Genomic DNA, 16070 nt, shown 5'->3' on the forward strand with positions numbered 1-16070 from the left:
CGAAGGAGATTATGATCAGTTCTTATTCGGACAATATCAATTTGTTCCGTTTGAAAAATATAGATCTCGAGTAGATAAATATGGAGTTTAATTGTTAATATTAAATCGCGAGTAATCGTGATTATGTTAGAAATATGCTCGGACCATGTTCTTCGAAGCAATTCGGTCGAGATCCGATATAGAGTCGTTCGTCCGAAGAGCAAACGATCGCAACAGCTGTTCCCTCGACCGAACACGCTAAGGGAGTATTTTTAAAAGGTCTCTGAAAACGAACGTCGACCCTTCTCAACTTGGACGGGTCTTTACTACTTATTAAATCATTTTCGCACTGAAATCATTTCTTCCGTTACCGCTAATTTTCTTGATTTTATCGAAATTTTCCCTTTACGATTTTAAACGCCTCTTCTATTCATAAACCCGATAAAGTCTATCACGCGTTATCATCCATGTCTTCTTCTTTTTCTTCTTTTTTCTTCTTTTTTTTCTCTTTTTTTTTTTTTTTAAACTATGCACGTCAATCGGTCTACCTTTTATCAGACCTGTCTGACCCATCCTGATTCGGCTAGTCAAAACGTCAGAATCTTAAAAGACGACAAACATTCGGAAATAACGATCCGAGGTAGTAGGTACTAGCCCCTTTGCGCTTGGCTCGCCAGCAAACAGGGGAGTTTTTAACGCTGCATGATCCAAGAGCAAACTTAGGGAGAACGCGAATGTTACGTCTGGTGTGCAAATTCTTGTCGGCTTTTGCGAATAAATGTTGGATGTAAAGCTATCGTGAAGCCAGATACAAGAGAGAGAGAGAGAGAGAGAGAGAGAGAGAGAGAGAGAGAGAAAGAGAGAAGAGAAATAAACAAATTTAATATTCAAATAAACGATATTAAAAAATAGAATCAAATGTGATAAATGAAAATAAGCTTTTCAACGTTCGTAAAAATCTCGTCATCGTTGTCCTCACCGTTGGGTTCGCGCCGAATGAATTACAATTTTGCTAGACGTACACGTAGTTGGAGGGCAATAGACCTCAAGAGGGAGGATCGTTCTTCCAGCGAGTTACACATAATGCCTCATAAACACCCTCAAAATGCCTGGCATCACCCTCGATTCGTGTTGCCGGCGCCCTCGCGGACTTGACACCATACGGCTTGGCAATAAACTTTCCTCTCGTTGCTTTGCCTTCCGTTTAAACGTCATCTTTCATTTGCAAATAATTTTCTTTTCTATTTCCTTTTTTCTCTTTTTTCTTTTTCTCTTGTTTTTTTTTTTTTTTTTTTTTTTTTTTTTTTTTTCTTTCTTTAGATAAATAGATATCCAACGAACGTTAAACGTTATTGAATCTACAGTTGGTATTATATCTTTTCTTTTCTTTTTTTTCTTTTTTTGTGTTTCTCTCTTTTGGCAAGTTCTCATACTCGTTCGTTGGAAGTCAAAGACCACTCGAATATTTTGCTTGGCGACGGTGGTAAGCCGGTTAAATGTCGTGGTTCACCATAAAAACCAACTCGTTTACCAAGCTGGTCTCGGCACCATAAAATAAAACTACCCCCGGAAGCGTGCATATACTCGTACGCTCGAGCTTGGCAACTCCATTATAAGCTGTGCTACTTGACTCAGTAACGGTAGGAAAACCTGCCGAGCTTCCTGTTTCATTGCTCTAAACCATACACGATGTTAGCGTGAGCGAGTACTTTGTTTGCTTTTGTGGAAACAAATCTTTTTTTTCTCTCTCTCTCTCTCTCTTTTTCTCTCTCTCTCTCTCTTCTATCCCTCGTAAACTTTTTTCCTAGTTGTTCATGTAGAACTTAATGCTTGTATATACATACATATATGAATGTGTGTTTGTGTGTGTGTGTGTGTGTGTGTGCGTGTGTGTATGTGTGCGTGCGTTACAACATAGATTTGACGTTGTTCGAATTTTTTTTTTTTTTGGATAACATCGTATATGACGATCAGTGTCATTTCTGATGGTAACGTTTAATGCTCGACGACATTAACATATCCAGAACGATTCGGTGGAGAAGGGTGGTCGAATGTCGACACGGTGGCGCCACTCGTTCACCCCTTACTTCCGGCACATTTGTGTTTTGTTTCCAACGAGCGAATTGCATCGCCCTTCCGCCCTTTTCCGGGCGTCATCGGACGCGTTTTCCGTGATAGCGATAGGGAGACGATAAAAAATAGCCTTTCGAGTATCGAGAATCCTTCACAGACGAATAGAAAGAATGAAGGAAGGTACGAAGTGAATGTGATTTCTTAAAAAATTAACGGGACTGTTAGGTAAGAGATAGTAATTTCGTGGCCGGTAGAATGAAACCTAAATAATGAAGGAATGTGGAAACCGAGGAAACCAAAAGATTGCTTGTTCTTTTACTCTTATGACTTTTAATGTCCTATATATTATGAGATAAAATTTTCCTGAGAATTCTGTGGAAACGATCCGTTTTTCTTCTCCCCGTTTACCACCAAGCGATAATTATTTAATTCCGACTCATCGGTCCTTCATCTTCGCTCTTTCCTTCTTTATTTCCTTTTCTTTTTTCAGGGAAGAGCTTTACCCTGACCATCATGTTGCAAACAACGCCACCTCAGGTAGCCACCTTATCGAAAGCGATCAAGGTCACCGTGGATGGTCCCAGAGAACCAAGGTCTAAGACAAGTGAGTCGTTCGACTTTACCTACCGTAGGCAATCCAATCTTATTACTATATAATAATGTTAAAGCTGAGTTAATTTCTTTATGTAAAATTTCTTTAGGTAATAGCCTTTAAAAAATGAAAATTAATGACAAGGGAGGATCGGAACTAATTTTATTCGTATCACGTTTCAGGGCACCAAGCTTTTCATCCATTTCACTTCGGACCTCGACCGTTCCCATTCGGACACCCACAGGATCCATTGGGATTCAAGCTGTCCGGTAAGTGGGTGTTCTCTAATCGAAGCCACGCGTTCCTTCGTCCCGTTACTCGGAGTTTCAGCATGTCTCGTACTTGCCCCCGGTCTCTATCACCTTCTCGGCCATTCAGAATTCCTCCTTGTCGATGGATAACTAAGTTTGCACCCTCTCGCGAGCCGAGCGAAGGCAGGATCCTCGCTTTCATCCTTCTACGACAGCAGACTCCGTTCCTCCTCATCCCAATATCCCATCGTACCCCACCCTCATCCGTCTTCCTACTTGCCCGACTTCGTGGCTAGGAAGGGTGTCAAAATTGAGCGTCGGCAGGCGCAGACTCAAAATTGAGTTTTGCTACGGGCGCCTAAGTGGAGAAGACTCTGATTAAGCTCCCGACGCTAGCGGCGAACTCTGCCTTTTCCTTTCAATCGGTTTAAACTCGACATCATGTATCCATCGAGAGTTTCTATTCTCGTCAACTATTTTTATTTTATTTCTTCTTTCTTATTTTTTTCTTTTTCTTTCTTTCATCCTTCCTTCTCCCCCACCCTTTCAAATTCATACGATGATCCTGACTCGACTCTCACATCAGCTACATCAAAGTCCATTGCCAATTCTCGATTCCAGAAAATCCTTAATTTTCCATTAAGCGCGTCGACCCCGTTCGAAATCAGATCGCATTCCCTTCCCACGAAGCTCTCTCGTGATTAACTATACGATATCGCAAATGCGCAATGTTTTTTGAACTGCAGCTGCTTCGACAGGGCAAGCCCGAAAGCTCGAATTCCATTGAAACTCGTTCGGAGCTCGAAATTTTGATGGGACTAGCCTCGAGCACCGAGGGTCGGGTACTGATACTGGTGCACCGACAGTGTATTGTTTCGGCATGATAAGCGGCTTAACGGAGCTTCGCTCCCTTCTGCCCTCGAGGGTAGTGCGGCGGGGGAGGTTAGCCCGTCCTGCCGTCGATTTCTCGCCAACCATTCCGCTACCTCTTCCCCGGCCAATCCCTCCTCCTCCTCTCTCTCTCTCTCTCTCTCTCTCTCTCTCTTTTCACCAACATATATAACTGTTCTACTCAATCAAGGACCGAGCACTGCCGCACCCGATTCCTCTAAAACTTCAATTTACCCTCGGACCGTTTCATTGTAATTTTAACCAATAAGAAAAGGTCACGTCCGTCGAACTGTTCGTTCTACTCTCAACGTTTATTAGTTATTAAGGTATAGCACAAATAGCAACGTATCCATCCAGTATACGACAAAGAAGACAATCGAACAATGTCAATAAAGAAGAACTTCTATTTAAAGAATTCTTTGGATTAGATATTAATTTATGATATTTTTGTTGGATAAAATGGCTTAACAAAGTTTTTTCAATCGGTCGGATTAATTGGGTCAATAATACTGTATTTGAGGCAGACGATGGAAATGGACAGCAAAATAAAGGGAATATCGATCGGTTTATTTCGAGTAGTACCCGCCAGATTTTTCAACCCTTTCGTTCCTAGTTCGTCCGTTCCTACATAGATTGCGCCTCCGTCCAGTCTGACGGCCGGTCATCGTGGTACCTTCTAAGTGCGGAAGTCAAGGGTGTATCGCTGGCTGGATAAGGACGCATTTCAAGGGCTGGTTTATTAGATATTGGAGGTTGAAAGAGAAGTGGTAAGGGTAAATAAGAGGACGATTGACGTGTGGAAGTAAGAGAGTAGAGAAAGAGAGAGAATGAAAGAGAAGCTAGCCATATCGGTGTTGTTAAGGTGCCCATTGAGGTGTAACTAGGGGGATGTTATTAAATTTCGTTCGGCTTACTCCGACAGAAGGGGCGAATTTTACGCGTTTCTCGAACGTTCAGAAAGATTTTTCTGAGTCCGACAAATATCTTTCCAAGAAACTTTTCTTCTTCTTTTAATTTTTCCTTATTGTGTTAGATGAATGCAACTTCGATAAATTTAAGTAACAAAGTTTCATTATTACTTTTCATTTTATAAGATAGAAATTCGAATTTTAAGTGTTCGGTAAGAAAGACAGATAGAAAGAGAGAGAGAGAGAGAGAGAGAGAGAGAGAGAGAGGGGGGGGGGGAAGAGAGAGAGAGATAAAGAAAAAGAATAATAAATGCGTTTGAAGACAGGTACCACGTGAAAAATCTCAACCGAGATTGTCCAAGAAGAAAAACATCCCGATCACGTGCCTCCCGAGAGGCCGTGCCATCGTCTTTGTCAGTCTTGCTAAGGGGATGAAAAATCGCGAGAGTCGGGATTCGAGTTAACAAGAGAAGCTAGTATGGCCCCATCCCACCCACTTTCTACCCTCCCGTGTCAATTAACCGCCTACGCTTTAGGGGGCGGAGAAAGAGCACAGGAAAAATCGCAACCCCTGTTTCAATAAGGTGGCCTTTACCTCATTTGGGGGAGATTGTTAGGAGCGCTAAGTTAAAAACTGTCGCTTCGTTCTTGGATCGCTTTGCAGTAAATTCGTGGCCTCTTTTAAAGGAGATCATTCTCTTCCTTTCTCACTTTTATTTCTGTTTGCTTCTTCTTCTTCTTTTTTTACAGTTTTTTTCTTTTTCTTTTTGTTTTTTCCTTCCATTCTTTTTTTTTTCTTTGTTTATTATACATATTTACTCTCAAACGTCGATTTTTCTTCCTACAAGGAAAGAAAGAAAACTGATTTGAAAAATATTAAACGTCATTGAAATCTTTTCTCTGAACTGAAATATTATCGATTATAATAGTGGAATAAGAATAAAAAAAAAAGGCCGAACAATGCATTACATAATACTTTATCTGGAACACGAATGAAAGCCAACGAATCTTGATTCATGGTAAAGGTTCTCTTAAAGAGCCCTTTTCAGAGAAAACTGAGCAACCCTTCAGGAGATGCGCCAGTGAGTCCTTAAAGGGAACCTTTTTAAGGGTTGTTCCTGTCCACTCCTGTGTCGAATCACAGAAGATCCTTTAAATTCGCGTCACATTTCACCCCCAGGAGTCTTCGGAAGGCGTCCCTCGACCGGGTATCCCGTCTTTTAATCAGGTCCGGTGACCGGGTCCTTTCTCTGGAAGCGACGGTAACTAATGACACTCCTCTGCTATTCACCTCCTTCCTCCTGTCGTCTTCTCGGTTACCATAGATATCGAAACCATCCTAAGACGCCAGTACTTCGTCCTATGAAACGAACTAGAGAAGAGTTATCCTTCATTATGTTCTAAAGCATTTAGATATGAAAGATCACGTTAGTTGTTTATCATTCGTTATTAACATTATTTTTCGTATAAATATATCTATAAAAACGAATAAATAAGTTCAGTTAAAAATTGATCGGAGGATGCACTTTTGTCTCCTTTGTCATCATTAGAAAGAAAAGTAGATTCGTGAGGAGAGAAGAAAGATAGAAAGAGAGAAAGAGAAAGAGAAAGAGAGAGAGAGAGAGAGAGAGAGAAAGAGAGAGAGAGAGAGAGAGAAAGAGAGAGAGAGAGAGAGAGGAAGAGAGAGACAGACAGATAGACAGACAGAAAGAGAGAAAAAGAGAGAGAGAGAGAGTGTGAATGAGTGAGACAGCAATTTTCTCGTCCTTTCTGGAAATATCTGTTGGTAGAGCTCAGATCGGTGCCAGAGACCTTTCTAGGGTGGCATTTTAGGGGTTGCTGCGACGCGATAATGAGAACGGGCGTAAAGGGTGGGTGTGCAAAGACATCTAACCGACGGTAGCGAGAGAAGAGGATGAGAGAGAGAGAGAGAGAGAGAGGTGGAGAAAGGAGAGGGTAGTAAGAGAAGGCGAGCTTCACAAGGGTTAACGCCTTAGAAGTAAGAAGGGCGTTTTAACGCCTGTTTTGCATAGATTTGAATAGATAAGGAGGACAGGAAAATACGCGAATTAATTTATTATGTATCTACGGTGCGAGGCTCTAACGGCTTAACGATGGAACCAGAACGACCGGCTTTACTCTCTTTACTTTGGTATCCTATCTCGTTGAAAGACCAAAGGACTTAACACCTTTTAAAGGACTTCTTAAATGAAAAAGTAAATGATTAAGGAAAAAAAATATATTTGATTATTGTCGGCGATAAATATAACTTCTGTTTTTGGTTAATCCAAGGGTCTATTTTATTGTAATATCGAGTGGTGAACACCGAAAATGGATTGAATGATATCGATTTCCAAAGTGCAAATTAATGACACATAATGAACTGCCGGAAAGCCCGCGAACGATTACACGTGACGTAACATTACCGCATCCCAAAGTGGCGCGACCAGTACCGAACACATTTTGAACACGCTACTCGATAATACGTCATCCCTTAAAGCGCGATTTCCCCATCGGTAGGCGCACGTTTTGCAAAGGCAACTAACTCTATAGCCGTAACGTTTAAGCTTAACATTTCTCACCCTTTAAAGGGTAGCGCAGCTCCTTGAACCCTTTCAAAACCCTTTCTCTCCCCCCACACCTTTCTTACCCACGCACACTCCTAGACCTCACAGGGCCCTCCTCTCATTAGTCTTCATTTGTTTTCGGAATTATCGCCCGCCGCCGCTACCACCACTACCATACACCTCTATTCCAAGAGACGAGTTACGTTGGAAAGGGTGCCAACCATTTTCGGGGGTTTATTAAATTGAAAATATGTTACAATCGCTTTGGGACTCCTTGTTTTTTGAATGTCATCAATTCTAAGTCATCTACTTTCATGGATAAACTCTATACGCAATTATATTTGCTTGTCTTTTGTTTCTTTTTTTTTTTTTTTAATGTAATATTCCCCCATATCAGTTCTAAATGTATCTATACGTAGTATTTGAATAATCGTGAAAATAAAAAAGAAGAAAAGAACAAAGCTTCCCATTGACTTCTCTCTTGATATAGAAAAGTCTGATATTCAAAGCCGAGAATAGAAAATAGGCACCAAGGTAGAATCAAAGCCGTCCAACGTGGCGCACAGTGCCGGCAAAGCTCTTATCGTTTTCTTAATCCCCTCATAAAGTAGCGGGACTACAAGTTCCTCTCTCTCAAGCTTCTCTCGCAAGCTCCGTCGACTCCGTGCTCTGCGCGCACAACGCGCCACGGCAGTGTGGTAGAACGCGAGATAGTGGTGTCCTCTCTGGCAAGCTCGGCTTAAAGAGAGCTTAAAAATCACCCCTTCGACCCCTACCGAGCTTTTTCTATCCCCACCCGTAATACCTAGAGAATCGGTGGGAATGTTGGCTAGACCAATCAAACACGTCGCAAGCTCCCTTCGACACGCCCACCTGCCACTCGATGGACAACTCTCCCCACTACTCTGCCATCACCTTCCCCTCCTTTATACTCCCCGCCGCGCACCCCTCCTCTTCCTCCCCCGCCAAAGCGCCACGCCGCGCCGTGGCTTCGGAGCTTTCACGGAATTTTTAAACTGCCTCGCACAGATGACGGCATAATCTGCTATTGATCAAGGTCTTTCGAAAAACCGATATCGTGTCGATGACTGCCGAGGCTTACCTCGTCTCTCTCTCTCTCTCTCTCTCTCTTACTCTCTTTCTCTTTTGTTTTTATTTTCTTTTTTCTTTCTTTTTTCTTTCTTTTTTCTTTCTTTTTTTTCCTCTTCTCCATTTTGCTTCTCCTGCTTCTTCTTCTTCTTCTTCTTCTTCTTCTTTCTCTTTTATTACTTCATGCTCTACACGGATCATAGTAATTTGTTCGTAATACTTTCTTTTCCTTCCTAAACGTACTAACGAATATTCCCATTATTAAGCGTTTTCCACGTTTCTCGTAGTTCAGAGCCTGCCAACGAATTAACCATCCGTCCAGCGTCTTTGAAGTATCGCGTTCAAACCAAACTTTTGATGTCATGAGTTTTAATTGCATTCATACACACGTCCCCCCATCGTTTCGCAATATCGGCCACGATCGAGAAAGAGACGACGAGCAATCGTTTTTCTATTCACCGCCGGAAAAATTTAACTGTCCATCCATGTCAAGCGAATGCTACTACGTCAAAGGGAAACATTCTTCTATCTCTACCTGCCACTCGATGATCGTCTGTCCATGAAAGTAGATAGCCGCGTCGTGTTCTCTGGAAAAATGAAAATAAAGTACAAAGAAAAAAAAAAAAGAGAAAGAAACAGAAAAAGAAAAAGAAAATAATATCCATCATTCAAGAGTATGCCTAGAGGATAAAAACAAGACGAGATTATTTTAATCGTAGCTTAGATCAAAATCTGTTGCATATATCTTCTTTACTTCATATAAATCTACAGTTCTCATTGACAATGAGAAAAAAAAAGAAGAGGAAGGGAAAAAATAGAAGGGAAATCTTCTAATAAAATTTGATGAAAGGATTATTAACGTTTTTAGGCTTACAACATATAAATCTGGAACAAGGGGCGAGCCAAGGATGGGGTGGATTACCTAGAGGATCTTTACCACCGCATTGTCTTCCGCCACCACCTGGTCATCACGCGCACGCACATCCACCGCCGGCCGGTGGCTCGGCCTTCAACCCCTTTCATCACGCTATCGAACAGAGGTCTCCCAGACTGCCTGGTTCCAACACCGGTAAGAATGTTTCTTTGTATCTGTAATTAGTTCATTACTATAACTTTTAGAATAATCGATGATGAAACGTTTGACATTTTCTTCCCTTTTGTTATTTCGTTTATTGATTGTAAAGATTCGACGAGGAACGATTTGGGTCCTATCAGTGTCTCAGTGAGAGAAGTACCACCGACAACTTCACCGGGAAATCCTGGACCAGGATTATTAACAACAGCTACCGTAGCTGCACCGACACCACCGGCCGAATCGGTTACCACTACGACCCCAAGTCCCTCGGGACATCACCCGCATTTCCAAGGTATATTCCAAATTAATATCTACCCTATTGAATAACGTAAAAACGAAGAAGGTGTTAATTTTCTCTATCTCTCCCTCCTTTTCTTTATCTCTCCCTCCTTTTCTCTCTCTCTCTCTCTCTCTCTCTCTCTCTATCTATCTATCTATCTATCTATCTATCTATCTATCTATCTATCTATCTACCTATCTATCTTTCTCTTTCGACTCACGCAGGTCTTCATCTATTAGGAGCAACCGGATCGATCTTTGGATCGATATTCGCTCCACTGTTACCTCAATCCTCATGGCTTTACAACCCGCTTTATCACACACAACAGTACATTCTGGAACCTGAATGGCACGCGCTAGCTCTCAGAATGGCTCAACAACGATTACAGAGACCAGATCAAGCTAGACTCGAAGAACTTCGAAAGTTACGAGGTACAAGTGACAGTCCCGAAGGTAGCTCGAAAGAAGACAGGAAAACAGATCAAGAGGATCCAGATCCTTTGAACAGATCAGGGATGGATAGTCCTGATGGAAGTATAGAGGTTGATGATAGGAACGATCAAGATCGAAAGAGAGATCGAATTAGCGAGGAATCGTTTCTTGAACAGGACTCGCCAAGAGTTTCACCGAGCAGAAGTGATTTAGAGGATACAACTTCGAGAGATGCGAATTCTCGGGACGTACCGATTCTTCTTCGACCTAGTATAGAAAATTTCAATGATCTTGAAATTCAGAATGATCACGAGGTATCTATTGGTAATGATTATACCGTGAAAATTCGTTTGGAAGGTACCGTCGATCTCAGTACGAAGAAGGGCCAGGACAAAGAGAACGTAGGTCAGGATTTGACCATCAGAAAGAAGGATGATAATATCGAGCCAATCAGACCGCGAAGGGAGCGAAGTCCCAAACCGAGACACGTCTGGAGACCTTATTAAAAGGCTTGACCAAACGTGCACTATCGATAAGTTTAAGACGTTTAATATGATTGGAATCGTGGAAGGAAGAGATTCCGATCGTTAGAGATAAAACGAGTGATTTCGTTACTACTGCGATATTAACGATACAAGAAATAATGTTATCGTTATCGTCGATCGAATACGATGTGATCATCGTTTTTAAAATCTATTAAGTATGAGGCGACTTTCAAGTATTTTAAATATTAATATAAGTTAAATGTAAATAATATCAACCTATCTCTTCTGCGATCGAGAATCAACAATCAAAAGAAATTTAGGAAATACTTTAAGACTTTATCGTGGAGATCACTTCGATGACTCGAGGACTAACCAGGGTTTTATGTTCGTAATAGCATGTAAATATATGTAACGTCCAATCATCATTATCGATATAGATTAGATTTTCGATTAACATTCATTAAGTCTCATTCTATCTCGTTGTTCTAATTACGATCGATCGTTCTTGCTGGACAATTTCGAATCGCAATAATTTTATTGTATTTAATAATCAACATACACGCGAAAGGATTACTTTTAAACGATATTTGTCCTGTTCGAAACGATTATCCATTATTTTACATTGCGCACGCTCGAATCATTATCACTAGGCTAGACTCTGAATTAATTAGAAAGATTGACGAATTTGATTTTATTCGATATGGGCGATGTTATCGCGAATGTTCGTGTCGTTGTAAATATTAAATACTCACTTTAAAGAAAAATAAAAAAAAAGAAAAGAAAAAAGAAAAAAAAGAAAAGAAAAAGATGAAAAAAAACGAGGGTAAAAAGCCAAAAAAGAAAAGAAAATCTCAACAATGAATAAGAAACTGTATCACTCGTATTTCACAGAGTCAAAGTTCCCTTATTTTTACGGGATAATCTCTATCGATGTGTTGAAACGATAAACGAAAGCGAAGAAGTAGACCGATTATTATAGTCTTAACGCGTGTCAGTCACGAATTGTCTTTACATCGACATACGCGTGACATCGGCCCGAAAATGAAGAGAAACAATTCACTGTTTATCTACGTCATCAAATAAAGTAATATCATCCGTTCCATGTCTGGTCCCTTATTTGATTTTATTTATTAATCGAACACGTTACGGATTCTCAAGATCGAAGATAATAGATCATCTTTCAGGTAAGTGTGAATATAATGTAAATGTATGTCGATGCTAATAGAAAGAGGGAGAGAAAGAGAGAGAGAGAGAGAGAGAGAGAGAGAGAAAGAGAGTGGAATTGGCGTACTTCTTCAAAAAATTACGAATAACATTACGGAAATTTGTTCGACAACGCGTGCGACGTAACCGAAGCTAATCCGAGGGGGAATGAGGAAGGGACTGGGTGGGTGGTTGGATGGATGGGATGGGGTGGGGCCTCTGGGTTGAAGCAGATGCAGCGGATTCAATAATTCGCCGCGATTGCAATCGAGCGGGATGCACCGCACGCAAAAACGGGCAGGCCCGATATCCGCTTGGTGAAAAGGTCCGCGTGATTGATGGGATACAATAGTTCTCCTGGTCCAACTCTCTTTCTCTCACATACACTCTTTTCGTAGATATTTTCTCTCTCTCGTTCTCTCTTTCTCCCTCTCTCTCTTTCTGTTTTGTGCGATTCACTGAAATCGAGATAAAAAGACCGCAAAACAATTTTCTACATTATTTTCCGATGCATGCCGGATCAAATGAGCAATAATACTGACACACTGCACATGAATCTTTTTCTGTCTCCTTCTCTCTCCTTCTCTCTCTCTCTCTCTCTCTCTCTCTCTTTCTCTCTGTCTATATGTATGTGTGTTTCTGATGCCTAGAATGGGAGACGTGATCCGTCGACGCACGCCACTCGTCTGTGTTTTACGTGGGACGTATGACGTACGGCCGACCGCTTTCCGCGATAGATTTGATATCCTTTCGCGCTCTGCCGTTCGATAAAATACATTTTCGATCCGTTCCGATGGCGGTCCGACTTCCGTATAGTTTTACAAAATTTGTTATAAATCTTTTTCCCTTGTATTCGAATAATGTTAAACCGTCGAGTTAAGAGACATCAATTAATGTGAATATATTAAAAGTAACGTTATGATGATTAATATATAATTTGACTTTGAAAGTAATGAACCGTTTAGTGTCATGGATACATTATTCGCAAACTACGACACTATATATCCATTATGCAGGACAACCACGTCCACGTGTTTTCCGGTAGAAGAGTCCACAGAAAGTCACTGGAACCTACCTAAAAATAAAAGAGACTCCTATCATCCTTCCCCTCTATCTCTCTCTTTTCTCTTTCTCTCTCTCTCTCTCTCTCTCTCTCTCTCTCTCTATCTATCTATCTGTCTATCTTTGTCTCTCTTTTTCTCTCTTGTTCTCTCGATTCTCTTTCGTCCCCAACACTTTTTCCAAATCCGTCCACGTCCCCGACCAGTCGAGTTATCGCAACAAACTACCCCAATGACGATACGATTAAAATTTCACGGGGTCGCGTGGTCCAGTCATGTTCTCTCTCTTTCCCTCTCATCGAACAAACCATCTCCGTACGATCCCTCTCACTCTCGTCTCTCTCTCTTTCTCTCTCTATAGCAGCGTCGACTGCCACTCTGTTCTCCTCCTCCTCCTCCTCCTTCCCCTCTTCTCTCTTCCTCCTCTTCCTCCTCCACCTCTACCACCACCTCTACCTCCACCTCCATCCCTGTTGGGTGATTGGTACGTGACCGCAGCCACCCCCGCTTTTTAATACACCCGCACCTGCATATCCTACACCCGCAACCGGTGAGCTGCCGTTGCCATATATGCCAAAGGGGTGCATCCGACCCCTCTACAGCGATATCTCTCCTTCTCTTTCTCTCTTTCTCTCTCTCTCTCTCTCTCTCTCTCTTTTGCTTTCGTGTCCTTTCTCTTTCTCTCTAGCGTTTTGTATCCCTCTCTACAGCGTCAACGTCACGCTGTACGAAGTGATTCATCGATCGAACGTATTCATGTTCCTGTGTTCATCTCCCAAAATAGCGAGAAAGACTGTTTCTCTTCTTTCATCTATTTTACAATCATATGTATAAATTGCAGAAAAATATAGAAATAATATACATATTTACGTCATTCGTCTCTGTAAAATTCTCTAAGATAGAGAAATATTTCTCTATTATTTTATTTATATTCATCTTTGAAATTTAAAAGTTTCTACTCTGTAAAGTCATTTCATTTATGTTATAAAAAACGAAATTCTATCAATAAGAATATTTTTCTCTCTATGTAAGTAAGTACTTAAGCAAGTATCCTGTCTTCTCGTAGCTCATAGTTACAAAAAAATTGTCAATAATTATGGGATTGATTTTAGTTTACATCGACTAGATAGATGGTTAATCAATTTTGTTTGATCTGAAAAAAAAAAAAGGAAAACGTAAGAACTTTTTAGAAGTGCATTTATATGATTAGAATGTTTCTAGAAGAAGGTTTTAACGGATGAAAGCGTCCAAGTTTTTTTCGAGGTTGATAAAAACAAAGGAGAAATAGAAAAGAAGAATAGCAGGAAGGGGGTAGTTAAATAGGTTGGTAGGTAGGTAGGTAGGTAGGTAGGTAGATAGGCGTTGAAAATATCTCTGCTGTAAATAAATTATAAAAGCCGAAAAAGTTTTCCTGGCATCTCGATGTCCCGTCGTGTGTCAAGCCAAGTTCCGAATAGTCCGCGAGTCAGAGAAGGGACGGAGAAGGGTGGAAAGTGGAAAGCGTAAATGGTGGAGGAGGAGGAGGAGGAAGAGGAAGAGGAGAAAGGAGACGAAGGATAAAGAACAAGAAGAAGAGAGAAGAAGGAGGAGGAGAAGAATAGAAAGAGGAAGAGAAAAAGGTCGGAGGTATCCTTCGGTAGTTTTTGTCCTTCCTCGTTCGCACCAGTGGCACCAGTGCTATGGCGCTACTCCTCTTGACCCTCCAACAGCTTTCTCTCTCTCTCTCTCTCCCTCTCTCTCTCTCTCTCTCTCTCTCTTCCTGTCAGGGATGTTATTTTTATTTTTTGTTACCCTTCGCCAGCCGAGCACTTTAGATAATAAGGCCAGGGCGCTTGGTACGGACGAAAGGGTAAATTGGGTATTCGTCCGAGGAATTATCTCTCTAATTTCTTTAACGTACCAGTCTCTCACCTTCCGCTTCTCTTATGTACGTATAATTTTCATCGTCGCACCCCCTTCCTTCCGAGTGGATCAGGACTCTCGAAGCCCATCAACGGACACCAGGGCCAAGAGGACCTCTTGATAGTGGGCTGAGGATGAAAGGGTTTTACTTCTAAGGCAAAAGGTTTGGAAGGTCTTCTTCAGTTGATGCTTCTTTGAAGTCGAACCAATTGAACCAAAGAAACTAGGTGCGTATATTTATTTTCTTCCTTTCTTTTTTTTTCCTTTCCTTTTTCCTCTCACAAATTTATTAATTTCAATGCTTCTTTTTTCTTTTCTTTTCTTTTCTTTTACTTTTTTTTTCGTTTTTAATCTATTTTTTTATTTTATTTTTAATTTTATTTATATGTATCGATTAAAATCTCGTTCATAGAAACACATATTTCTCGAATAACCAACGATGGTACATTGTGATATCATTAAAAGCCACGTTCGAACTCATTGTAACAAACGATCATCGATACAAAGGTCGAGGGTCGCCCAATGTAATTCGAACAAATGATAGTTCACGACTATCGGCTGTGCGAGGGTAGCCGCTCGTATACATCGGAATGGCCCTGAAATTAGATCCAACCCCTGCCGTAACTCCGTGTTCGACAAATTCGGTTAGTCCGATGAAAAATGGTATACCCTTACTTTCTTACTTTCGACCAATGTCCGTTCACGATTTTCTTGTTTCCCAAAGTTACATGTTCAAACTACCGTTTCTCTAAAAACCATTTTTTTATCCACGAGATTCTCGAAGTTCCTCCGAATATCGATCGCTCAAAATAAATAAATAAATAAATAAGAAAAAAAAGGACGAAAATTTCTTCCACGTGTATCATATATCATATTATGTTTACCTACGATGTTTGCTTCTGTTCTGTTCATATCCGAATGACGAGGGTTGTTTCGACGACAAAACGTGTACACTACCCTCTTAAATATGAAAGAAAAAACAAGAGATCATTTTTCAAAATCAATTCAAACGAGAGGAAATCTTTGGAAAATAAGTTTCTGAAAGATAGAATTTGCAAGGTCGTGGGTTAAATCAGCAAGATGGGTTCAAGGTTTCCATTGGACCTCGAAATTGAAGAAGAAGAAAAAGAAGAAGAATATCGAAGGACTTTCACGAATATCGAATGACAATTCGAGTGTTATCGCGAGAAACGGTGAACGACCTTAATTCCATTTAGGTTCGTTTTCCGGATCGCGGAGAATGATCCGTTTGGTGTCGGACGGGGGAAAAAAAAAGAAAAAAA

The 16070-nt window shown here is 40.9% G+C and overlaps 1 protein-coding gene across 1 annotated transcript in view; it reads left to right on the plus strand.

Moving 5' to 3' along the window:
* Positions 1 to 11723, plus strand: part of LOC124949730 — an 18076-nt gene extending 6353 nt beyond the window's left edge. Inside the window, exons 3-7 of the mRNA XM_047495363.1 lie at positions 2543 to 2656; positions 2827 to 2913; positions 9219 to 9419; positions 9535 to 9717; positions 9930 to 11723. Of these exons, the coding sequence (XP_047351319.1) occupies positions 2543 to 2656; positions 2827 to 2913; positions 9219 to 9419; positions 9535 to 9717; positions 9930 to 10642 (1298 nt within the window). The 3' untranslated portion in view covers positions 10643 to 11723. The remainder of the gene's footprint in view (positions 1 to 2542; positions 2657 to 2826; positions 2914 to 9218; positions 9420 to 9534; positions 9718 to 9929) is intronic.
* The last annotated feature ends 4347 nt before the right edge of the window (positions 11724 to 16070 follow it).

This window comes from Vespa velutina, chromosome 1, assembly GCF_912470025.1.
Source record: "Vespa velutina chromosome 1, iVesVel2.1, whole genome shotgun sequence".
Taxonomy (NCBI): Eukaryota; Metazoa; Arthropoda; class Insecta; order Hymenoptera; family Vespidae; genus Vespa; species Vespa velutina.